Source organism: Scardinius erythrophthalmus (assembly GCF_964197995.2).
Source record: "Scardinius erythrophthalmus genome assembly, chromosome: 4".
Classification (NCBI taxonomy): Eukaryota; Metazoa; Chordata; class Actinopteri; order Cypriniformes; family Leuciscidae; genus Scardinius; species Scardinius erythrophthalmus.
The window spans coordinates 29749192-29771167 of NC_138224.1; the positions used below are offsets into that span (position 1 = coordinate 29749192).

General features: G+C 38.1%; 1 protein-coding gene and 1 long non-coding RNA gene across 5 annotated transcripts in view; one reads left to right on the forward strand and one right to left on the reverse strand.

The window, feature by feature from the left end:
- Window positions 1-21976, reverse strand: part of LOC308690179 — a 1067189-nt gene that overhangs the window by 399912 nt on the left and 645301 nt on the right. The gene's annotated exons all lie outside the window — the stretch shown is intronic.
- Window positions 13460-20171, forward strand: LOC308690185 (uncharacterized protein). Of its 4 annotated transcripts, none has more exons than XM_081364512.1 (7): window positions 13460-13502; window positions 15718-16046; window positions 16525-17068; window positions 18372-18480; window positions 18679-18748; window positions 19382-19536; window positions 19741-20171. In XM_081364512.1, exons 1-7 carry the CDS (start codon window positions 13466-13468, stop codon window positions 19901-19903), a joined length of 1407 nt encoding a protein of 468 aa, XP_081220638.1. In that variant the 5' UTR covers window positions 13460-13465; the 3' UTR covers window positions 19904-20171. The 4 variants fall into 4 exon arrangements, with proteins under 4 accessions (XP_081220638.1, XP_081220640.1, XP_081220639.1 ...); XM_081364514.1 differs by lacking the exon at window positions 13460-13502 and adding an exon at window positions 15370-15460; XM_081364513.1 differs by lacking the exon at window positions 13460-13502 and adding an exon at window positions 15404-15500 and having other exon boundaries at window positions 15677-16046.

The following is a 21976-nucleotide window of genomic DNA, read 5'->3' on the forward strand; positions in this document are numbered from 1 at the left end:
GCTCGAGAGCATCCCATTCCATTGGACCACTCAGTCGCAGACAGCTAGCGTTAGACATAACTGGATCATCAAAATCAAAGTTAGCCTCCAGGTATTGAACAGCCTTTTCAAAGAAGCTGTCGACCAGTGTTGCAAACTCCGTTTGGTCTCTTGCACTTAGTTTTCGGAATGCTTGCTTTGTTTTACTACCATAAAATCTGTCTGCACGACGCGAGATTAGTTGGCTGCGCAATCGGCTAATTACTCCGTGAACATCCAGTAGAGTAGCACTCTCATTTTCCAACTTCCGAATTGTGCTGTCAAATTCCTGCATTACATTGTGCATGAGCAACAGGAAACATCCAGACACTGTCACATCATCCTCATCATTGCTGTTGGCAGCATCAGCACCACTTCTGCATACAACCTTCCAGATAATGTCAGGACAATCCTTCTTTCCCAGTGACAAAAAATAAGAAGTGAGGGCAGGCCAACACTCCAGGATCCGCTGAATTGCAGGCAACAGAGATAACCAACGGGTTGGAACATGCCTCAGTATCTCTGTACTGTACTGAAGTAAACTCGCAAAACTCTTTCAGAGATTCTACTTTTTTGGCTGAGCATGAGAATTCACTGTAGATTTTTAGGACAATGGATTCAACATCATATCCTGCAGCGCTGAGAATTCTGTTTGCGTTTTTCAGGGTGTTGTGGATCAAGTGGCATTTGCAGTTGCCCTTTACGATGTGTGGACTGACTTCTTTCAGTTTTTGATAAACAGAATTATGCTTGCCAAAATTTACAGATGCATTGTCAGCACCATATGCACTTATCTGGCTGGCACACAAGCCATTTGTTTCTGTGATATCCAAAATTTGTTCATAAATAGCTCTGCTGGTTTCATGGGGGTCTTCGTAAAATTCCAATAGCCCATATTTAACACCCTCGTCTTCGTGGAAATATTGGATTGTGTATGGAAATAGTTTGGCGCTCCCCGAGTTTGATGCATCAAAGCAGACAGAAAAATATGGGGTACGTTTCAGTTCTGTAGCTAAACGCTCCTGACTGTAAGGTGCTAGGACGTTTTGAACTAAAGCTTCACTTTTTGTTCTTCCACATGACATTTTTGTGGCAATACTTGAGTCATGAAAGATTTTCGCACTTACTTTATTACCACAGTCTGTAGATAAGTAGCTGTGGCCGTGAAGCACTCCGTGGTATACACTGCTAAGCTCCGCTACTGCTATCCTGTCTTCCTCTGCTGAACCTTTCTTTGTCATAAACGTTGCAATGGCTAGATTTTTGCGTTTGCTTAATGCAAAACTCTGGTGCTTCTTTGTTTTTGCATTATTTTCCAGCGCTGTTTTTCCTTCATATTTAACTGAAATTTTGGCAGGACACAAAACACAGGTAGCAGAAAACGGGTCTCCTTGGGTGGGCCTTACCCAATCAGAAAAGTTTTCTCTTTTCGCCCAGTCCGAGTTGTAGGTTGTAAATCGTTTTTTCTTTGACACTGGTGGCTCATCCGTCTCTCCCCCCATTTTACAAAACTGAGTTGATAGAACGTTTCAAAAAAGCTAGCTAGTAACTGAAGAACTCACACTGTTTCATCCTGGATTGTGTGCGTGGATTGGAATGGATGGATGCGCGGAACGACAGCACAGGCAGTTGCTAGGCGATAAGTTGAGCTTCCAATCAAATAAAAGTAAACGCCTGGCATTGGCCAATCCACTGTTTGTTTACCCGTTTTTACCCGTTTACGGACACAGGTATGGAAGTAAAATAATGTCAAATGTTTTTGAAATAAAAAGCCTGTTGAATTGCACTACTTGAAAAAAAAATAGGCATTGCATTAACCATGCTTGCATTTTAATGCATTGTATTTTTAGGGCTTGCATTTTTATGGGCTGAAATTTAACATAGTTGAATATTTAAGCTGTGAATATTTCAATTAAAAACATTTCAAACACATTTTCATTATTAAAAATTCAATAACCCATATTCACCTTTCATATTTCACTTCAAAATATTCAAACTGTTTAAAAATACAACCTATAATATTCAACAGGCAATTTTCGGTCCATTTTATTTCGCTTTGCAAAATTCGCTTCCACAAATTCAGTGGTTCAAATTCGACAGTAAATTCAACGGAACTGCAGGAAAAGCAATAGACTACCGAGATACTCTCCATCTGCTGTTAGTCAACCTCACCAGCAGGTGGTGCAAAAGCGCGTGTTGTTGACGAAGACAGAGCAACAGTTAGAGCAAGCCATTCATTCATAAAATGAAAATGAGCTGTGTCAGTATATATGCGGAAAAGATGATAAAGACACAAAAGCTGTGTTTATGTTTCATTCAATAACTTGTTACTTTCCCTGTGTAGCATGTCATCAGCTTTCTCTACATGAACAGGATTATAATCGGTTTCCCTCAATATACCTCACACTCGAGGATTCCCCTTCTGTCGGGACAAAACGCTTAACGTAGTTTATGGACTAATACAGAGATATAAAAGACCAAACTTGCACCTTATTGGGGATGTAGGCTGTAGGCTACTATATAGGCTAGATGGACTAAGAATATGAACGTAACGTGCAAAGTTTCATGCTGAGCGTTTCGTGATATACTGGCATAAAATCAACACTTGATCAATACTAACACTTTCTCCTCTCTTTTTTCTCTCTCTCTCTCTCTCTCTCTCTCTACAGTATATATATATATATATATATATATATATATATATATATATATATACATATATATATATAGTATAGGCTATGCCTACGTGTATTGCATTAGCTTAAACTGGGAAGAGTCATAGCACTTGCATATTGTTGTCCTCCTATTGTTAGTTTAACTGTAAATCGCTTTGGATAAAAGCGTCTGCTAAATAAATGACTAAATGTAGCCTAATAAATGTAAAATTGGCTTGACTTTGGACATTCGCACATTTAGGGACCGTCTCAAAAGTTGCATAAAACACTGGCATACACGTTTCTAACTTCAATAGCAAACTTTAATTTATTTGAATAAATATCAAAAATCCAAAGGGTGCGCATTATGCCCGACACTACATGAACACTTTACAGTTGGTTTTATGACTGTAAGTCGTTCTATTCAAATGCTAGTATTCAAATGAAGTTAGAAACGTGTATACCAAATAGTACACTTTAGAGACGGTCCCTAAATGTGCGAATGTCCAACGTCAATGCCAGTCTATCACAGGGAAACGCTCAGCATTAAACTTTGCGCGTTATTCTGAGTCAATCTGCTTGCCTGCGAGTTTGGTCTTTTATATCACTGTAATTAGTTCATTAAGCTATACGTTAAGCGTTTTATATGTCCAGCAGGGGAATCCTTAAGTATTGAGGGAAACCCTAATAGCTTGCATGCAGCACATCGCCACAATATAAAGTTAAGGCAACTAAACAACCAAGAGAAATATGCCAATCTCAAAAAATGTCAATCTCAAAAAGGTAATATTGGATCTGTATATCCGCATCGGGGAATAACATTATAATCTTGTTCACGGTAGAGAAAGATGCTTGTAGGCTACACAGGCAAAGTAACCGTGAAGACACTGAATTTAACATAAAACCGCCGTCATAATAATCACAAATACACTTGCATTGCTGTTAAATGAGTTTTATGAATGAATGGCTTGCTCTAACTGTTGCTCTGTCTTCGTCAACAACACGCGCTTTTGCACCACCTGCTGGTGAGGTTGACTAACAGCAGATGGAGAGTATCTCGGTAGTCTATTGCTTTTCCTGCAGTTCCGTTGAATTTACTGTCGAATTTGAACCACTGAATTTGTGGAAGCGAATTTTGCAAAGCGAAATAAAATGGACCGAAAATTGCCTGTTGAATATTATAGGTTGTATTTTTAAACAGTTTGAATATTTTGGAAGTGAAATATGAAAGGTGAATATGGATTATTGAATTTTTAATAATGAAAATGTGTTTGAAATGTTTTTAATTGAAATATTCACAGCTTAAATATTCAACCATGCTGAATTTCAGCCCATAAAAATGCAAGCCCTAAAAATACAATGCATTAAAATGCAAGCATGATTAATGCAATGCCTATTTTTTTTCAAGTAGTGCAATTCAACAGGCTTTTTGTTTCAAAAACATTTGACATTATTTTACTTCCATACACAGGATTGGATGTACACAACCATGAAGAAAAAACGGTTTAATTTGAAACCAGGAAATTCGACTTTAGAAATACATTTTCACAAAAAAACGGGACAATTCGTGTCCCGGGAAAGAATATAAATTTTCCGGGACTGTCGCTCAAAAAAGAGAACAATCCCTGGAAAACCGGGACGGGTGGCAACCCTAGCGATTTGTCATTTGCCTGTGTGGCAGTGAAGGATTTAATTTGGTTTGTTATCATTTTTGTTTGACAGGCAGCTGTTAATTTCTGTTAGATCGTTGGCTGGTTGTTCATTTCTAAATGGATTTAAATCTGCAAGCCTGTTTACCCCAGGTTGTGTTTACAAGTAAGCACACTTGTACTTTGATAACTGCATTATTTAGAGTTAAAGAAAAAATCAGGAGTTATCTTGTATGGTGCTCATATACAGTAGCCTATCTTACGCTACCCGGGCTGGGTAGGTGCGAATTTTGATTAATAATATGTTCTGTGATAATAAATAAATAAAACGCCATGTGGAATAGCCTATTGCTGACTGTCTTTCCTGTTATTGTTATCCTGCAGTGTTAATTTAGTCGGATTACTGTCATTATTCATTGTCAGGAGTCACGACTTCTAGGTGCATTTAAAGGGGCCGGGGGTTGTGTCTGGCAATTAAGCTGCAGCGTGTGAGCCGCTGCAAACGGCTTTTAATTTTTGGTAACGCATGAGTACTCTAACGCGTTACTTTTATGAAAAGGTAACGCTGTATCATAACTGATTACTTTTAATTGATGGTAACGTTGTAACCTAATTAACTACTTTCCAAAGTAACTATACCCAACACTGAGCACAATCATATGATGGTGCGGCAGTTATGAGTGGGGCTGTAGGTGGTGTACAAGCCAGATTCAAAACAAACCATCCAGAGGCCATTTATGTGCACTGCTATGCGCATCAGCTCAACCTAGTTTTATGTCACACCTGTCAGGCCATACCGGAGGCCAAGGATCTCTTTGACCTACTGCAAAGTGTGTACTCATTTTTCAGTGTTTCACTTGTAAACCATCACAAATTTAGAGATGTTCAAAATCAGCTTGAGTTACAGCCACCTGAACTTGTCCAGCTTTCAAAAGACCCGCTGGTCAAGCCAGTTGCGGTCTGTAAATGCCATCTTAGAGAATCTCCCTGCAGTTCTTCAGTGTCTTTCCAGAATCAACAACTCCATGGCAGTAGGACTCCATGCCAAACTTAGCAGATTCTCCACAGTATACCTATTGATAATGTTCAAGACTTTTCTGTCTGTAACTGAGAACCTGCACAAATATCTGCAATGTGAAACAGTAGACCTTGCTAAGACTGTTGAGTACAAAGGAGCTGTGTGTGACACTCTAAAGCAGATGCACACATATGAAAAGGCTACTATGCTTTATTATGAGACTGTCAGGACCATTTGTGCAGCAAATCAGATCCCAGAGCCATGTGCTGCTACTAGACAAAGGCAGAAGCAGAAACGCATGGAGGTTTATGTAGTGGAATCTAGTTGTGGAGCAGTGAGTGACCTCAGTGATGCAGAGAAGCTAAAAAGAAACCTGTTTCTTCCTTGCCTTGACAGAATGGTTGCTGAGATGGATCAACACTTTTCATCTCTTAATAACCAAATTTCGAGAGGTGTTCAGGCCTGTAATTCTGGATCAGATAGCTTTTTTTGTGAGGAGCACCTCCGAGGTCTGGCAGATCATTACAATGTTGATCTAAAATTGGAGGAGGTTTTAGTGGCTAAAAACTATCTGGTTCACAAAAAGGAAAGCCTTTCAAATATGCAATGTGTTTTAAATTTGCTGGATAAAGTCATGTTCCCAATCCCAACCTTGACACAGGTTATGCAGATCTCTCTTAAAATCCCAGTCAATAGCTGTAGTTGTGAGCGGTCATTCAGTGTGCTGAGACGGCGCCACACTTGGCTGAGGTTTACAATGGGACAAGACAGGCTTCACCATCTAGCTCTCTCTAATCGGTTGAGAGGGAAGTACTTGGTAAATTGAGTCAGAGTCAAGTGATTTTGCCAAAATGAAGCATAGGCGGTACAGTTTAATGCACAAAAAATTAATCAACTTAGTTTGGACTTGGCTGGTGAGCTTTGTTTTCTTTTAGAATATACATGCTCTTTATTTTATATATATATTTACTCATATATTAACTCTTTATTGATTTATTGAAATGTTGTAATTGTAAATTCTTGAAAAATATATAGGCTAATTATTCATTATTTACATTGTGTAATGTAGAAGAATGCAAATGTGCAAGAAAGTTTTCCCTCGTTTTCAAGTTTAAAGTTTTCAAGTTTTCTATTTTCATATACAGTGTGTATTTCTTTTATGCCACAAAAAAAAAAAATCATATATATTGAAGATACTAACTAATAAATATTTTCATAAACATTACAGTTTTTTCAATTTGCTTACACACTAAAAGTGGAACTTGAGGCTCACTCAGTGAAACCATTCACTCATGTACTGAATCTTCAGACCAAGTCTGCAAAACTGCAAGCACATTATGCGCTTTACAGTCAGTTTGAAATTGAAAAAAAAAAAACTTTTTGCAAACCTCTAAACACAGTTTTCTACATGCCACACTCATTTAATGACGACCTACACCCAATGATCATGTGTGAAAACACTTATACATAAATTGATCACATAGAGATCAAAACTCAGTTTTGAGAAAGAATATATATATATATATATATATATATATATATATATATATATATATATATATATATATATATATATATATATATGTGTGTGTGTGTGTGTGTGTGTGTGTGTGTGTGTGTGTGTGTGTGTGTGTAGGTCCGTATATATACATATATGAGCTACAATATATTGTTTCACAGCAGCTTCACAATAGTAACAAATTAAAAAAATCGCCTGAGAAGCAGCTTGGCCAACAAGTCAATAGTGTCAATATTCAGTTAATAGTCACTTCAGTGTTGATTCAGTTCAGTTCAATAACTGTAACATTCATCAAACATACTGTATAATATATACAGTGTATTTGTGCACATACTGTACATGTATGTGTGACAAACTCCTATACACTCTGAACAATCAAAAGACACAAGATAGTAGTGTTTTACATAATTCATATATGTGTGTAGTTTGGTGTGTATGTGGGCTAATCATTTTATATTTGTGTGTAGAGTCACTACGCAAAAACAAAATTTTTGGAAGAGTTAAAATAGTTTTGAATGTTGACAATACACATTAACATTTTGTAGTGTGGATCATTCATTGCAACATTTATCCTCATTCACATGTTTAAGAATCTGTTATCTGCTTGATAAATCATTTATGCTACTGCTAACATGCTTTTAAAGCTATTCTCATCCAATTTTTTGGCCTTCTAACACCTTAAAATACACATATGTAGGTCCAAGAATTCCACATTTTATCGGGGGAGCATGCCCCTGAACCCCCCCTAAGTTATCCAACTACCCAGCCTGGTGTTTTTGAAACAAACGCCCCTGCCTGCAGCACTGTATAGCACAGAAAATAAACACATTGTTGTGTTCTGTACTACTATCTTTGATTGTTTGTGATAACAATTAATCATTCTCTCGGATATAAAATTTATATTTAATTGACCTATCGGTAAGCCTAGGCCTCCTAGTTACTGTTGCTATCTCAGACAAACAATGGGGGACCTGTGCCCCAGTAGAGCTTTATGTCTAGCAATGCCCCTGGCTCAGACCATGAGGAATAACGTTCTGAGTGGGTTGAGCTTACGTAGTGGTCAAGGCCCAGCTAAACAGAGAGGACCTGTGCTTGCAGAGTAGGGACATCCAAGTAGTAAAATCTGGTGAAGGTGGATGGCGAGGACCGCCACACAGATGTCGCCAATGGATACTTCATTGGACCATGCCCAGGAGAAGGCCATGCCTCTGGTGGAGTGGGCTCTCACTCCGATGGAGCATTGGAGGCTCCCGTCGAGGGGCCAGACATGGAGGGCCCACAGCTCAAGTTGGGGGTGCCAAATCGTCCCCTTCGTCTAGGAAAGGAGGTCCTTTCTCAGGGAAATTGGTCAGGGAGCCGCTGCCAGCAGCTGCATCAACTCTATTGAAAATAAGTTACCGTATTTTCCGGTCTATAAGTCACACTTTTTTTTATAGTTTGGCTGGTCCTGCGACTTGTAGTCAGGTGCGACTTATATATCAAAATTGATTCATACTGACTAACATGAACCAAGAGAAAACATTACCGTCTACAGACGCGAGAGCACTCTATGCTGCTCCTCTAGCCTACCTCTGAAAAAGTAACTGATAACAACTGAAAAACTGTTAACTGAAACATTAACCTAAAGACAACTGAGAAAGACTGAACGCAAACAAAATGCCCCCAAAAAGAAAAAAATCTCCATGTTTTCGGTGCTGATGCAGTGGTGATGTTCATGTAACGTGGGTGGCGCTGCCAATAAAGCACCTAAAAGCTGTCACAAAGAACCGGCAAAAGTAATGATTATGAATATGTCAAATATAGCAAGGACACATTTTAATTGTTTATTAATAAACAAGTGTTTTCTGTGTCAGTGTCGGCTTCAAAAATGAAGTTGACGATGCTGACTCGCGATCCTTGCAGTAGTGAACGCGCCAGAGAGAAATGCACATTTCATATGGATTACATAAGCAGTCTGTTTTCTTTCGTTTTGAATTGTTCTGTTTAAAAGTAGACTTTTCAAGCTTTCTATATGTCTCAGGTCTGTGAGGCAAGTAGGCTACCTTATACACTGAGTTTCAGTTCAATTATGAGACGAGCTCCACACGTGATTATCTATTGTCTGCTATATTACTTCTAATTGTTAAATACTTCTTATTTATTAAATCCAGGCAATTGGTTGATGAAACATTGATTACAATTTTTTTAATCAATAATTGTGATTATTCCTAGCTTCCGTGCCTCTCTCTGTGCCTCTTCCCCTCCTCGAGTCAAACGGGTGCGAGCATGTGGGCAGCTCCTGTAGCATCAGGGGTGGTAGCCATGGTAGCGAGGGAGAGTGACAGTCGCCCAGCCAATCATTTCATTTGTTCCGAATGGAAATAAGAAGCTGTGTTTATTGCAGCCCTGAGAGAACTACAGACACTCGATTTGTATACTCTCTTTTTCAGAGTACTTACATTTTAATTATGTATTGGCATATAAAGACAGTTTAAACTAATTTGGGGAAACGTTTTTTAGAAAAATCCTGCCTACCCTGCCTTTGAAATAATTTTAGAAATTGTGGTCAGGATATAAGAAGCAGGAATCCTTGTGTTATACAGATCTCAGGGTCCTTGAGTTTAGAAGGGACTGCATGCAGGGGCTGACTAATATAGTCAGAAAAGTGCAAGGAACAAATTAAATGTCTGGTGCAGACCTTTCTACAGGCCAAGCAGCTGGCAGGAGGTGTATCTGCTGATAGGAGTAGTTCTGGAAGGGGCTTTGACCAAAGTTAGAGTACCACGCTGAATTAATCTCTAAGTGTGTTTAGACTGTGTTTACAGCATTATACTTAACTGTGCCATCTTGCAGACATTTGCTCCATTTATATACCTTTTCTCTTTTCCCATTAGGGTATTTTTTTAGCGTGGATCTCTAGCTTTTGCCATTTCCTCTTGTAATGGTCCTGCACCTGTTCCGTGTGCAGTGGCTCATGATTTAGGATTATTTTACATAGGGTTTTCCTTGCTTACAATATAAAGTTTAGGTGCATGACCTAAGGTTTTTAAGAACCACATAAACCTAATAAGTGTAACACATTTGAGAAAATAAATGTAAACATCAGAAGGTAGCTTAGTCTCAAATGGAAAGGTATCCTGACAACAGCAATCAACAAAACAAACTGGATGAGCGATCATGTAGGTGTTGCAGATTAACTCATTTGCTGGTCATGAGTTTAAAATTGTATTTGTCTGAGTTTAGTGGAGTTTCTATGCCCTCTTAAATCTCAGGGAAAACCCTGAATTTAAACCATCATAACCAAATGTTATTGTAGTCTTTATTGATACTTTGCACGTGACGTCAGTTGTACTGGCTGGCGGGCAAGAACGTCATTCTCTAGCAACGAAAAGCAGTAAACTAATCAAGGATCTTGCCAGGACGTTGCCAGTTTTAATATACAAAAGTTGGTGTTTTGAGGTGTACACGACATGACAGATAGTTGTTGTGCGATTGGATGCACTAACCGCGTTTGTTGCCCGCCAGATATCACGTGACTGCAAAGTATCAGTAGAAGATAAAGTGGATCAATACATCAATATAATTCTAACTTAATCCCTTTGAAACATGTTTTGTTTTTTAGGGGATGTCATTCTACAACAGTTTGAGGCTCTCCCAACTCTTGAGTGTAGGAATGAAGAGTTTCTCTCCTTCCAGCCAGTGGTAAATCGGCTGGACACCTTCTTGTGCGGCTGGTTAAGCCGTGCCTATCCAGTGGCTTGGGCATTTTGCCAGAAGCTGCTCCTCCTTTCTAATGGGCAAGCTTCAGTTGAAAGGGGGCTCTCTGTGAACAAGGAGGTTGAGACTGACAATATGCAGGAAGAGACAATGGTTGCACATTGATTGACTTGTGTATGATTATATAGATTTGCCCGGTGGAGTTCCCCTCACAAAATAACTGCTGGTATCGGTGGGTGCAGCCAGGTCAAGGTACCCCATTTTCCTTGATCAGCAGCAAGGAAGGAGAGTGAAGCACGGACACAGAAAAGAAAGCTGGCAGAGGGGTATTTGACCGACCTGAAGAGAAAGAAAACCACTGTTCAAGAGGTTTCCACCTGTCTCACCAGAGAGGCTAACATGCAGGCAGAGGAAGCGGAGGGCAAATCGGGGTCAAAGATGGCCCAGCTCCTTTCAAAATCAAACGCCCTCAGGCAGGTAAGCAAGGAAAAATTGGCTGAGCTGAAAAAGTTTGAGGAGGAGATCACCATTAAAGGGGACGAACTGAGAAAAATGTAGACAGACACAGACTGACAGACTGTTGTTACTTTGGAAAGTAATGCCATAAAATAATTGTTAATTTACAATGTTACTTTACAATGTTACAATTTCTAATTGTTAAGTGTTGTCCCTGTGTTCTTGATACTTAAGAAAAGGGAGCCTTCAGTTTGTTACTCTTAAGAAAATGGAACCTTTAAATAATAAAACTTCAATAAAAAAAAAAGACTTTTGAAAGGAATTTTAATGACTGAAGTTATTTTTCATAATTCGTGTAGGTCATAAATTTAAATCATAATGTTCATAAAAAGGTCTTTAAAAGTCTTAAATTTGACTGACTAAACCCTGCAGAAACCCTTGTTTAACCAGCAAGGCTTTAAAGCAGATGCAAATAATGAACTTTTGTGAATTGCAGTATCCATTGAGTGTAACTATACAGTACCTCTGCCTTAACATATGATGTGAATGTACGTTGCATTGTACAGTTTGTTGAGAGGGAGGCGCCAGAACTGCAACAGATAGAATGAACTAGCACGATACTGTGATATTTCTTCAAAAGCAGATCGTGGAGACATTTTAATCGTTCACAAAAAAACGTGATATTGCAAACCCCAGTCCTTAATCTGCTTTAAATGTAGCCACAAGTGGCTCTCCAACACCACCAACTGGCCATGGCCCTGCCGAGCCAAGTCCATTGCGCTGCGCAGCTCTCTAAAAGCAGAGGAGTTTGGCCTGAAAAACCTGAAGGATGGCCATGGTGTGGAGAGCGGAGTCTGCTTGACTATCCGATGCTTAGGCATGTCCCGCAGGGCTTGGAGGGGTGGGCGATTTTAGCTTTCCATCCCAGGGCCGTGGGCAGGCAGAGGTGCACAGACACAACTCCACGACCAGGTGAATTTGTCGTTAAACTGAACAGAATTACAGAACACTTCCAGGGTGCAGAGCAAAGCAAGACATTTTAATTTATCATTTTTCATTTTAATTCTTGTAGCGACATAAACTTAAAACATGCTGAGATTGATCAGATATGTAATAGTAAAAGTATGCAAATAAATGCTAAAATGAAGCAGTCAAGAATTTTTACTCCATAAATCTACACAAGCTGCGCTCCGATTGAGGGTCTCTATTCTGTGTTCACTTCACTGGACAAAATGTATTCATTCGGATGCAATGTCATCAAACACTGATGACACTTAAATGATATAAATATACATATATGTATGTAACACATCAATGAGTATTTATATATATTTTATTTATATACTGTAAATGTATTATTATTTAGTATAAGTTGTCATATTTGAAAGTGCTAGACTGAATAATAAATGTATGTTGTGATATTCAATATGAAAATAAATGTGATTTGGTTATAATAGGTGTCTTATTTAACCATAATCATGATATTGTAACTGTCGTGTCTTGCTCACGTAATACCCATGAACAACAGTGCATAAATTATGGAGGGATTGTGGATGGGCCGATGGGGTGGCTGGCGGCCCATCCACATCTGTTTTTTTTTTTCCATTACTGTCAATTTTAATTTTGTGTTATTGTTTTTCCATGTTACAAACTTATGTTGTTTTATGTTGTAAATGATTTAAAAACAACAACAACAACACTGTAAATAAAACTGCATTTTAACAAAGACTTAATTTTGTTTCATTTAATATATTTAAAAAAATCTTTGTTTTTTAATCCATCTCTCTAGTAGAGAGAACAGTCTATCTATCATCTCCCTGCTCTCCTCTTCTTCCCTGTCTCTCTCTGAAACCTCATGTCGTCTTCTCTGATTAACTCCATCAGTTCATCCTCTCCGTCTCTCTTTCTCTCTGCTCCTCATCCTGGTCATCAACTGCTTTTATAAGACTACAAAGCCAAGAAAATTAATCAAAGAGGATAAACACAGAGTCACAATTGATTTACACATTTTATAAAACATATTGGAACATGTTACCTACTGTATATATTGTTTCTGTGTTTGTCTGAGGCCCTAATAAAGGTTTGAATTTATTAAAAAACATTGTATATTGTATAATAATTACAGTTTTTGCTATGGCACTTTTGAAAAATGCATCCAAACATCAATTTAAATATGTCTTGTAACTGAAAAAGAAGTTACCAACCCCTGGTATAAATGGTTTCTGCACCCATGACTTGTTTTGCGTCTTACATATAAAATGTGCTATAAACTCTTCAGCGCATCATTAGACAACCTATATTTCTCCAAGGATTGAATCATATGAATACCTTATTTATTTCTTATTATTTTTACTATGTGTGTGTTTTGCATGTAATTTTCTTTGCACTTTGTTATTTTAGACAGCAGCGTGTGAACGGGACTTTTATTTTGGTCTAAATATGTGACGTCATAAGTATGTGCCGCGAGCCCCTTTGGATTCCATTGAAGAAAGGTTTGTGTTTTTAAGCATTTGACGTGTTTAAATCGATAAAAATCGTTCAGTCGATTTTTATAATTATTAGAGGTGATCTTAAAAGAATTATTCTGCATTAAATGTACAATTGTATTGATTTATCTATAATTAATGAACGTTAATTTTGTGAGTTAAGTGCATCCACACATACATGAGTACTAAAAAGGTGCGTCTCATTTCGCGTCGTATATCGTGAATCAGTTTATCCTAAAAACAAATTCGGTCAATGGAGAAAGTTATGATGGGATAACGGAGCTTTTTGATACTTTGAATCAAATGCTTCACGTAATGATTCATTGATTCGAATAGCTCGAATCACCGCATGCTGACGAGACATGCTGGTCAAAACAGGGTAAATGCAACTAGAAAACAAACACACGAGTCAGGGCTCCAGACTAACTTTTTTTACTAGGAGCGCTGTAGCCCCTGAATGAAAATTTTATGAGCGCAAGCAGAAAATTTAGGGGCACACCTTAAATCAGCTTGCAATGCAATTATTCAAATTTCCCACAAAATAACTGTAATACTAACAAATTATTTAATAATAAATAGACTTAACGTAAAGATATTACAATATGCAGTTTTATTTTAAGTTCACATGGCTCCAGATTAACATTTGAGGGCAGCAGCACCGGAGCCACTGAGTTCTACAAAAAAAATATCTGGTAGCCTAGCACTGGGGCTGACAATAAAGCACTAAGCTTAATTTAGGGTGTAGATGAAATTAACTTTAATTATTATCATTCATAATGTCTTAATATTAATTAAAAAGCACAATGAGTGAAAAAAATTGATATTAGGGAGTGAAAATAGCCAATAAGCATCCTCCTGTTTACAATGGTAATTTATTTATTTTATTATTTTTAAATAAGAGTTTTCCTATACATCTTAATTTTTTTAGTTTTAGGACAATCTTTGAAGGATGAACAAAAAATGTGTTGGTCTTCACATTAAAATAAAATTTATATATGATTTTTTGAAGTTTTGAAGTGCTGGAAAAAGATGTGTAGTACTTGAAAGCATTTGACATTTTCTGTCACATTATGGTTACAGTTACTACATTAAATCCATTGTGAATGTTGCTGATTTGTGGACTGAAAGCCTTCTATAAGTGTTTCTCCTGGTTTCCACATCAGCACTGTTTGAGCTGATATCTATGGTTTATAACAGAGAACTCTGCGCCGTATCGGAATGTTTCTCACTGGATCTCGCAGCGATGATATTATTAATTCTGAGGCGAATTCAATGGATTTCTTCACTGGATCTCCAGAGTCTGGATCTTCTAGTTACAGTGTCGCTTGATCGAGATCGGCCCGCGACTGGCAAGTTCGGGGTGCTGCGCTGTCTATTGGTCCGAACTAATAAACCGTCCGTGAAGCATAAAAGAGTAGCGCATTTTCATTCCGCTTTCATTTTGTTTGGATTCGCTGCTCGGCAACGTTGTGTAAATAAATATTTGGTCGCACCGGCAGGAAAAATGGTCGCAAAATAAGACCAATTGGTTGCAGTCTGGAGCCCTGCGTGTAAATAATTGCTACTTTTACAAACCAACTGCAAACGTTTTCTTGAAAATTGAATCTATTAAAAATAATATACAAATCATATCAAGTTTAAACTTGTATTTAGTGTATGTATAAATTGTGTTCTATTATTAAAGGGATATTTCACCGCTGGAAAGATGAATTTGTATTTAAATTGGGTCATTTATGTTGTAGAAATGTGGAATTATTTTAGAAGTTGGTGCCTTCTAGACTGAGAAAAGCCAGAAAATGTATTTTTGGCTCATGTGGATGAAAGACAACTCCCAGAATGCACTTGCTTCGCTGCCCTACAAGGCCACTCCCAAGCCACGCCTACCGGTTACAGAGGGCAGTATCGGAAGAAGGGATACAACTAGGCTACTAGTTGACTTGAAACTGAAAAGACGCCATTTTAGTGTGAGTCTCCGAGACGAGTTAGTTGATCATTTAAATCAGGGTTCACCAATCTCGGTCCTGGAGGGCCGCTGTCCTGCAGAGTTTAGCTCCAACCTACTCCAACACACCTGTTTGAAAGTTTCTAGTATGCCTAGTGAGACCTTGATTAGCTGGTTCAGGTGTGTTTAATTGGGGTTGGAGCTAAACTCTGCAGGACAGCGGCCCTCCAGGACCGAGATTGGTGAACCCTGATTTAAATACTAGCGTTTTTTCCATAGAAATGGTGCTAAATTGCTTTGTACCGGGATGTACAGCCAAAACCAGGAAAGGACAAGCAGTAAGTTTCCATCATTTGCCGGTTAAACATTTGGAGCGGGGCAAACAATGGCTGCGGGCTATCAAACACCCGAAGTTTGGAGAGGACACTGATTTGGAAAACCTGAAAAACCAGAGGGTTTGCAGTCGCCATTTCAAGCAGGAAGACTACGAACCGAATGTCCTTGGAATGAAGAGAACCACCCTGAAGGACACCGCAATTCCATCGATATTCACCTTCCCAGATGACGAACAGCCTGGGCCATCTGGTACTAAACGCATTCGCCTAGAGGTAAGACTCTCGCTAATACTCGACTATATTTCTGATCACACAGTAGCCTATACATAGTGATATATTTGTTAGCAGTAACTTAAAAAAAAAGATGGCTGACACTATTTGTACATTCTGTGAGTGAGATCCCACCCCCTATGGGCGGGTTGAAAACATGCGGAACCAGCTCCTACTACTGGCTGTAATCTCTAGCCTCTGGCCAAAAAAGCCTCCGATGACGCTAAATGCCGATTTTTGCGTCATCGGAATTTTTTTTCCAGACACACAATACAGAAATCTCTCGTCTCAGGGGGACATGAGGGAGGGAAGCAGGTCATTCGAAAATACTACCAGGTTTCTACTGAGACAAAGCTTAATGCTAATCGGTGAAGTATCCCTTTAATTTGTACTGCTGGGGGTGATAACTCTGTTTGAGACCCACCCAGAGATTTAGTTTGGATTAATTTTTCTTGCTGTTAATTATTCTTATCTTAAAAAGGACAAATTGAAGCGACTGAGGTCCACGAGGCACACTATTATAAAGAAGGCATTTATTAAAGAGGAGAGTGAAGAAATCAAGATTGAAGAAGCGAGCAGTGTGAAACAAGAAGAAACTGAGGAACAAACCAAGATGGCATTTATTAAAGTGGAGAGTGAAGAAATGAAAATAGAATCATTCATTGTGAAACAAGAAGATAGTGAAGAACAAACAAAGATGGAGTTTATTAAAGCGGAAAGTGAAGAAATGAAGATTGAAGAAGCATTCGTTGTGAAACAAGAAGATACTGAAGAACAAACAAAGATGGCGTTTATTCAAGAGGAGAGTGAAAACATAACGATTGAAGAAGCATTCGTTGTGAAACAAGAAGATACTGAAGAACAAACAAAGATGCCGTTTATTAAAGAGGAGAGTGAAAACATGACGATTGAAGAAGCATTCGTTGTGAAACAAGAAGATACTGAAGAACAAACAAAGATGGCGTTTATTAAAGAGGAGAGTGAAAACATGACGATTGAAGGAGCATTCACTGAGGAACAAACAGGTTGGTTTCATTCTCAAAGCTGAACTCAGTCATTTGATCCTTATTAAAATGTCCTTCTCTAGAGAAATAAATCATATTTTTGAAGAATGTCATATGAGTGCTAATTAAAGTGGTTTTATTTGGCATGGAGTGGGTCCCTCATGTGGACAGGCATTGAGATCTCATGATCAGACAAATACTAACGCTGCCTTCAAGTGAACATGAGAAGATCCTACTTCCACATTGAACATTTGTATTATGACATGAAGTCACACATTCAATTAGGAAAAATAATACAGAAGAAGCTTAAACAAAACAATTATTTTGAGTAAGATTAAAAGGGGTCATATGATGCTTTTTTTCAAAGATCATTATTTTGTGTATTGGTTGTAATAAAAAATGTTAACATGCTTTAATGTAAAAAAATGAATAATAATTCACATGAGGGGATTTCGCACCGGAGGAACCTTTTCACAGTTCCTAGAACTATTGGCGGAAGTACTCTGATTTTGGCGTGTTCGCACCGCAGGATATAGGAATGATTTTAGTTCTAGGAACTCCTTTTGGAGGAACTAATTTAGCTTCTACTTCAGAGTAGGATCTAAACCAGCACTATAGGAACTCCCGTTACGTTAGTGTTCGCTGATTGGCCGGACGCACGCGAAACACCAGCACCCGCCATTAAAAAAAAAACGGTGTAAACACACAGTTATTATCATATATATTTACTCCAGAAACTAACTCTACGAATATGGAAAACAGTGATAGATGGACCTCTCAACCTTTACACTGAGGAGAAAATCCAAAGCGACTTTGAGGGGACCAAGCCAAACATGATTATGTATTTCTGCTCAGGCATCATCCACGAGGCATACGCTAATACCTTATCATATATTGTCTACTTTCTATGTATAACAGTTCTATCTAATAACATGTTAGACAGGACTGTTAGACAGATCATAAACTAATGAACATGGAGAATGCAAGCACTGTGTGCTCAGGCTCTGGTGTTCTCAACGCCGTCAAAGTAAGTCACAACAACAAGTGCGGCTTACGAGACTTTCAGAGTTCCTACTGGCCGTGTGAATGCAAGCAAGAAAACGTTCCTAAGGTGCCCTGGTGGCTAGTTCCTAGAACTAAGTTCCTAGAACTACCTGGTGCGAAAGCCCCTATACTGTACATTATTGTAGCTCCTCTTTCTAAAAGTCTTTCCAAAATGCACTGATTTCTACAAAGCCCCTCCTTCCAGAAATTGCAGTGTGCTCTGATTGGCCAGCTAATTCTTATTTATGTTATACTTATACATTAATAATTATGTCATCAGTTTTACCATATCAGTTCGAGCCTGAGTCGGATCCTGAAAATGCAGATGACCAAGTCGATGAATCGGAACCACCTTTGCAAGCGCGACTTCAGCAGAACGTTTCACAGTGGTAAGTTACCACTTACCTTTTTTAGATATATTGTTATAACGGTTTAATTTATCTTCTTTACTGCAACAACTTCATTTTTTGTGCCCTTTTTGGCCTTTCGGCCCCTGCCCCTGAGGAGGTCTGTGCACGCCACTGCCTGAAGTGATAACATAAAATACAGTTTAAAAACAAACTGGTGTATTTTTGTGGTTTATTTAGGTGCAGATGTGAAAACTGTAATAGAATGCCCAGTGGAGTTGAAAATGTCTGCTGCATGGAAATACCAAAGGTACTGCAATACATTACTCCATAAAAATATGTATATATGTATTAAACCAATCCTCTTTTTGGGAAATGTTCCCCAATAGCAGTTGTCACATTTGTGGGGTGGGGGGAAACACATATACACATAATTTAACCCTTGTGTGTCAATTTTAAAAAGTTACTCTGAGGTCCTTAAAGAACAAAAATATCCATGTCAACAAACTGTCATAAAAAAGTGAAGCTTGGGAGCACAGACTTAAGTTTGGTCTCATTTTAAAAGATACAAAATGACCCAGGCTATTAACAAAGACTGCATCATTTTATAGTTAAATGACCCTGGGATTAAATATTGCAGTTTTAATGGGGATATGTTTGTCCTTAAGGTCCTTAGTGTAACTACTTTGTGTACCTAATGCAAAATATATTTATTAAAGGAAATGGGAGTAAAATACTAAAATTCCAATAAAAGTGCAGACCTTTGCCAAAAGGTGTGCATAGGTAAAATTATCAAAAAACAAAACTAAACTAAAAAAGACGCAAATGTCCATAAGAATGCACAAGGGTTAATGAAAGAAGTCACATGATGCTTTTAAATTAGTTGCTTTTACTCTTGTAATTTTGGCAGTATTATAAATAGTTGGTGGCTTGTCTTCCTTAGGTTTTAAGACGAATGAATCAGGTTTCAGGGCCTCTAAAATGCATGACACACCACCCAGGCTTCGAACCGAACTGTTTGAATCCTTACACCCTGCAGAACATTTTAAACATTTACAGAGCTGATTATGGAAATTTGAGGCGTAGAACAGAAGAAGAGTAAGTTTTTTTTATGGCATTTTATTACATTATTTTGTAAACCAATATAAATGTAATTTTGTGACACCTCTGAAAAAAAAAAAAAAAAACGAATTAAGACATGTTTTTCTTCAAAATATTTGTAAAACTTTTTTTTTACATTTAAAAAAAAAATTATTACAGTTTTATCTTCAATGTTAATTTTGTCCACGACTCTCTTTATAGGCGGTATCGTTATCTCGCCCATCGAAGCTTCGTCAGCTGGTGCTGGGGCTATTTAGGACGGAAAATCAGGGTGGTTCTTCCATCCTGTGTTGTGCTCCGGATTCAGCAGGAGTTTCCTGATTCGGATGGACAGTTTGTTGGATTTCGACCGCCCCTTGACTAAAGCTTGAGACGTGGCGGACAGTATCTTCCCTCCTTTGAAGGTTTTTCAAACTGAGCGGACAGAAACAGGGATTTTTTTTAGCTCTTCTACAAACATCTCTTCAAAGACGAGCTTCATCAGGTCATTCACATTGCCTGTAAAACATAGCATACAGAAGGAACTTCTATTATATTTTGATACACAACCTACCCCTTTAGAACATCTCAAATGTGTCACTATGTGTCAAGTGTATTTGTAGATGTATTTAAATAAAATTCATTTTATAACATACCGTCTAAAGGGGCGGTTTTAAGTGGCTTTGCAGTGCATTCACCCTTCTTTGACTTTGACTGGGAAAACAACCTTGTACATAGCTTGTCCTGCTGATGTTGTTGCCTGCTCATGGTCTGCATTTTCATTGTAATGCATGGCTGCAAGGTACAACCTACAGTAAATTAATAAGATAAAATAGAAGTTAAAAAATTACATATTTAGATTTAAGTAGGCACTTATGCATATCTGAATTTAAAAATGGTACAGAATGTCAGATCAAGTCGCCTTTATTTATATAGTGCTTTTTACAATACAGATTGTTTCAAAGCAGCTTAACAGAGATAACAGGAAAATAATGCAACAAAGTTTGTTTCCAGAAGAAAAGAGCGTCACAGTCCAGCTTAAGAAAATTCAGTGATGGTTTGTTTTTGTTGCAAAAAAGTTATTAATTTAGTTAAAGGGATGGTTCGGGGTAAAATCAACCTAGGGTCCTTTGCACCATGACCTCGAGCCAAACGTGAGAAAGCCTTTTTTCCCCTTTGTTGAACATTATTCAACATTATTAAATCAGCCGGTTGGCTTAGTGCAGGCGCTAATGGATCCTATGATGTATCTCGTAAATTAAGACAAGATAGGATAAGATAACACAGCCTAAGAATACATGAATACATTGATACAATTATAGTAATACCAACAATGGTAATCAGAATACCGACAAGGTAAAATAACACAGCCTATGAATACATCACCAGACAATTAAACCCTGCCCTCCTTGTACTGTGACAAGACCTTCTGTTTATAGAGTGCTTTAAACTGGTGAATGCTTTGACATTGTTTGAGTTCGAGCCCCAAAAAGTTCCCATAGCTCCTCAAACTGTATAACGGCTCTCTCCGAGTGAATAACTTTTGTATGTTAGCAGGTAATAGGTTGTGAAATGCTTTAAATAAGAATTGTGCCGTGTTGTGCTGTGTTGAGGTCCTGTATTTTTAATAACTTTGATATGAGAAAAAGTGGATTTGTGTGTCCAAGATATTCAGCCTTGTCTATGGTACGTATAGCCCTTTTTTTGTAAGATAAGGAGTGACTGTAATGAGTTATTATAATTAATTCCCCATACTTCAACTCAGTAAGTTAAGTTAAAAGATAATTTATTGCTTTAATGTCATAAAATAATTTGAGATAATTATCATTAAATTAAGATCATTTAATGTCATCTGCAAACAAAATACACTTAAAGGATAATTCCGGTATTTAGCACTTTGAGTCTCTTTTCTGGTTTGTTTTGGATGAACTAGAGTGGTGGACACAGAAATTTTGATGATGGGTCCTGTCTCGACTTTTTTACTCGTTTAGAATCGCCTTTGACCGCTTCAGAGTGGCTGGCTACGGGCATGCAGAAACATGTCCTTAAAATAACCCTTAATGTTCATTTTCAAAACTGTGCAACTCACCGAATGGTTAGTGGTGTTCGTTGATGTTCCAAAACATGTTTTATTTGGCATTTTGTAAAATCCCATTGATTTCTGTTGGAGGACTCATTGCTCGTTGATATTACTGCGCTTCAGACTCATATATCGAGCGGAAGTTTATACGCGGTTGTGAGGTATCTGAAAAAATAGTTCCACTATAGCAAATAACACGGATTGAAATCATACATTGTGCCGATATATTGTGCTTTTAATCATCAACGAACACCACTGTTCTGGAGACTGGAGAGAGTTCAAACAGCACGTGCTCACTGAACCGTTGAGTTGTCGTCACGTCAGAGGGTGGGGGAGGGGTGCATTGTTTTAATCGGTCATTGTCAGGTGACGTCACAT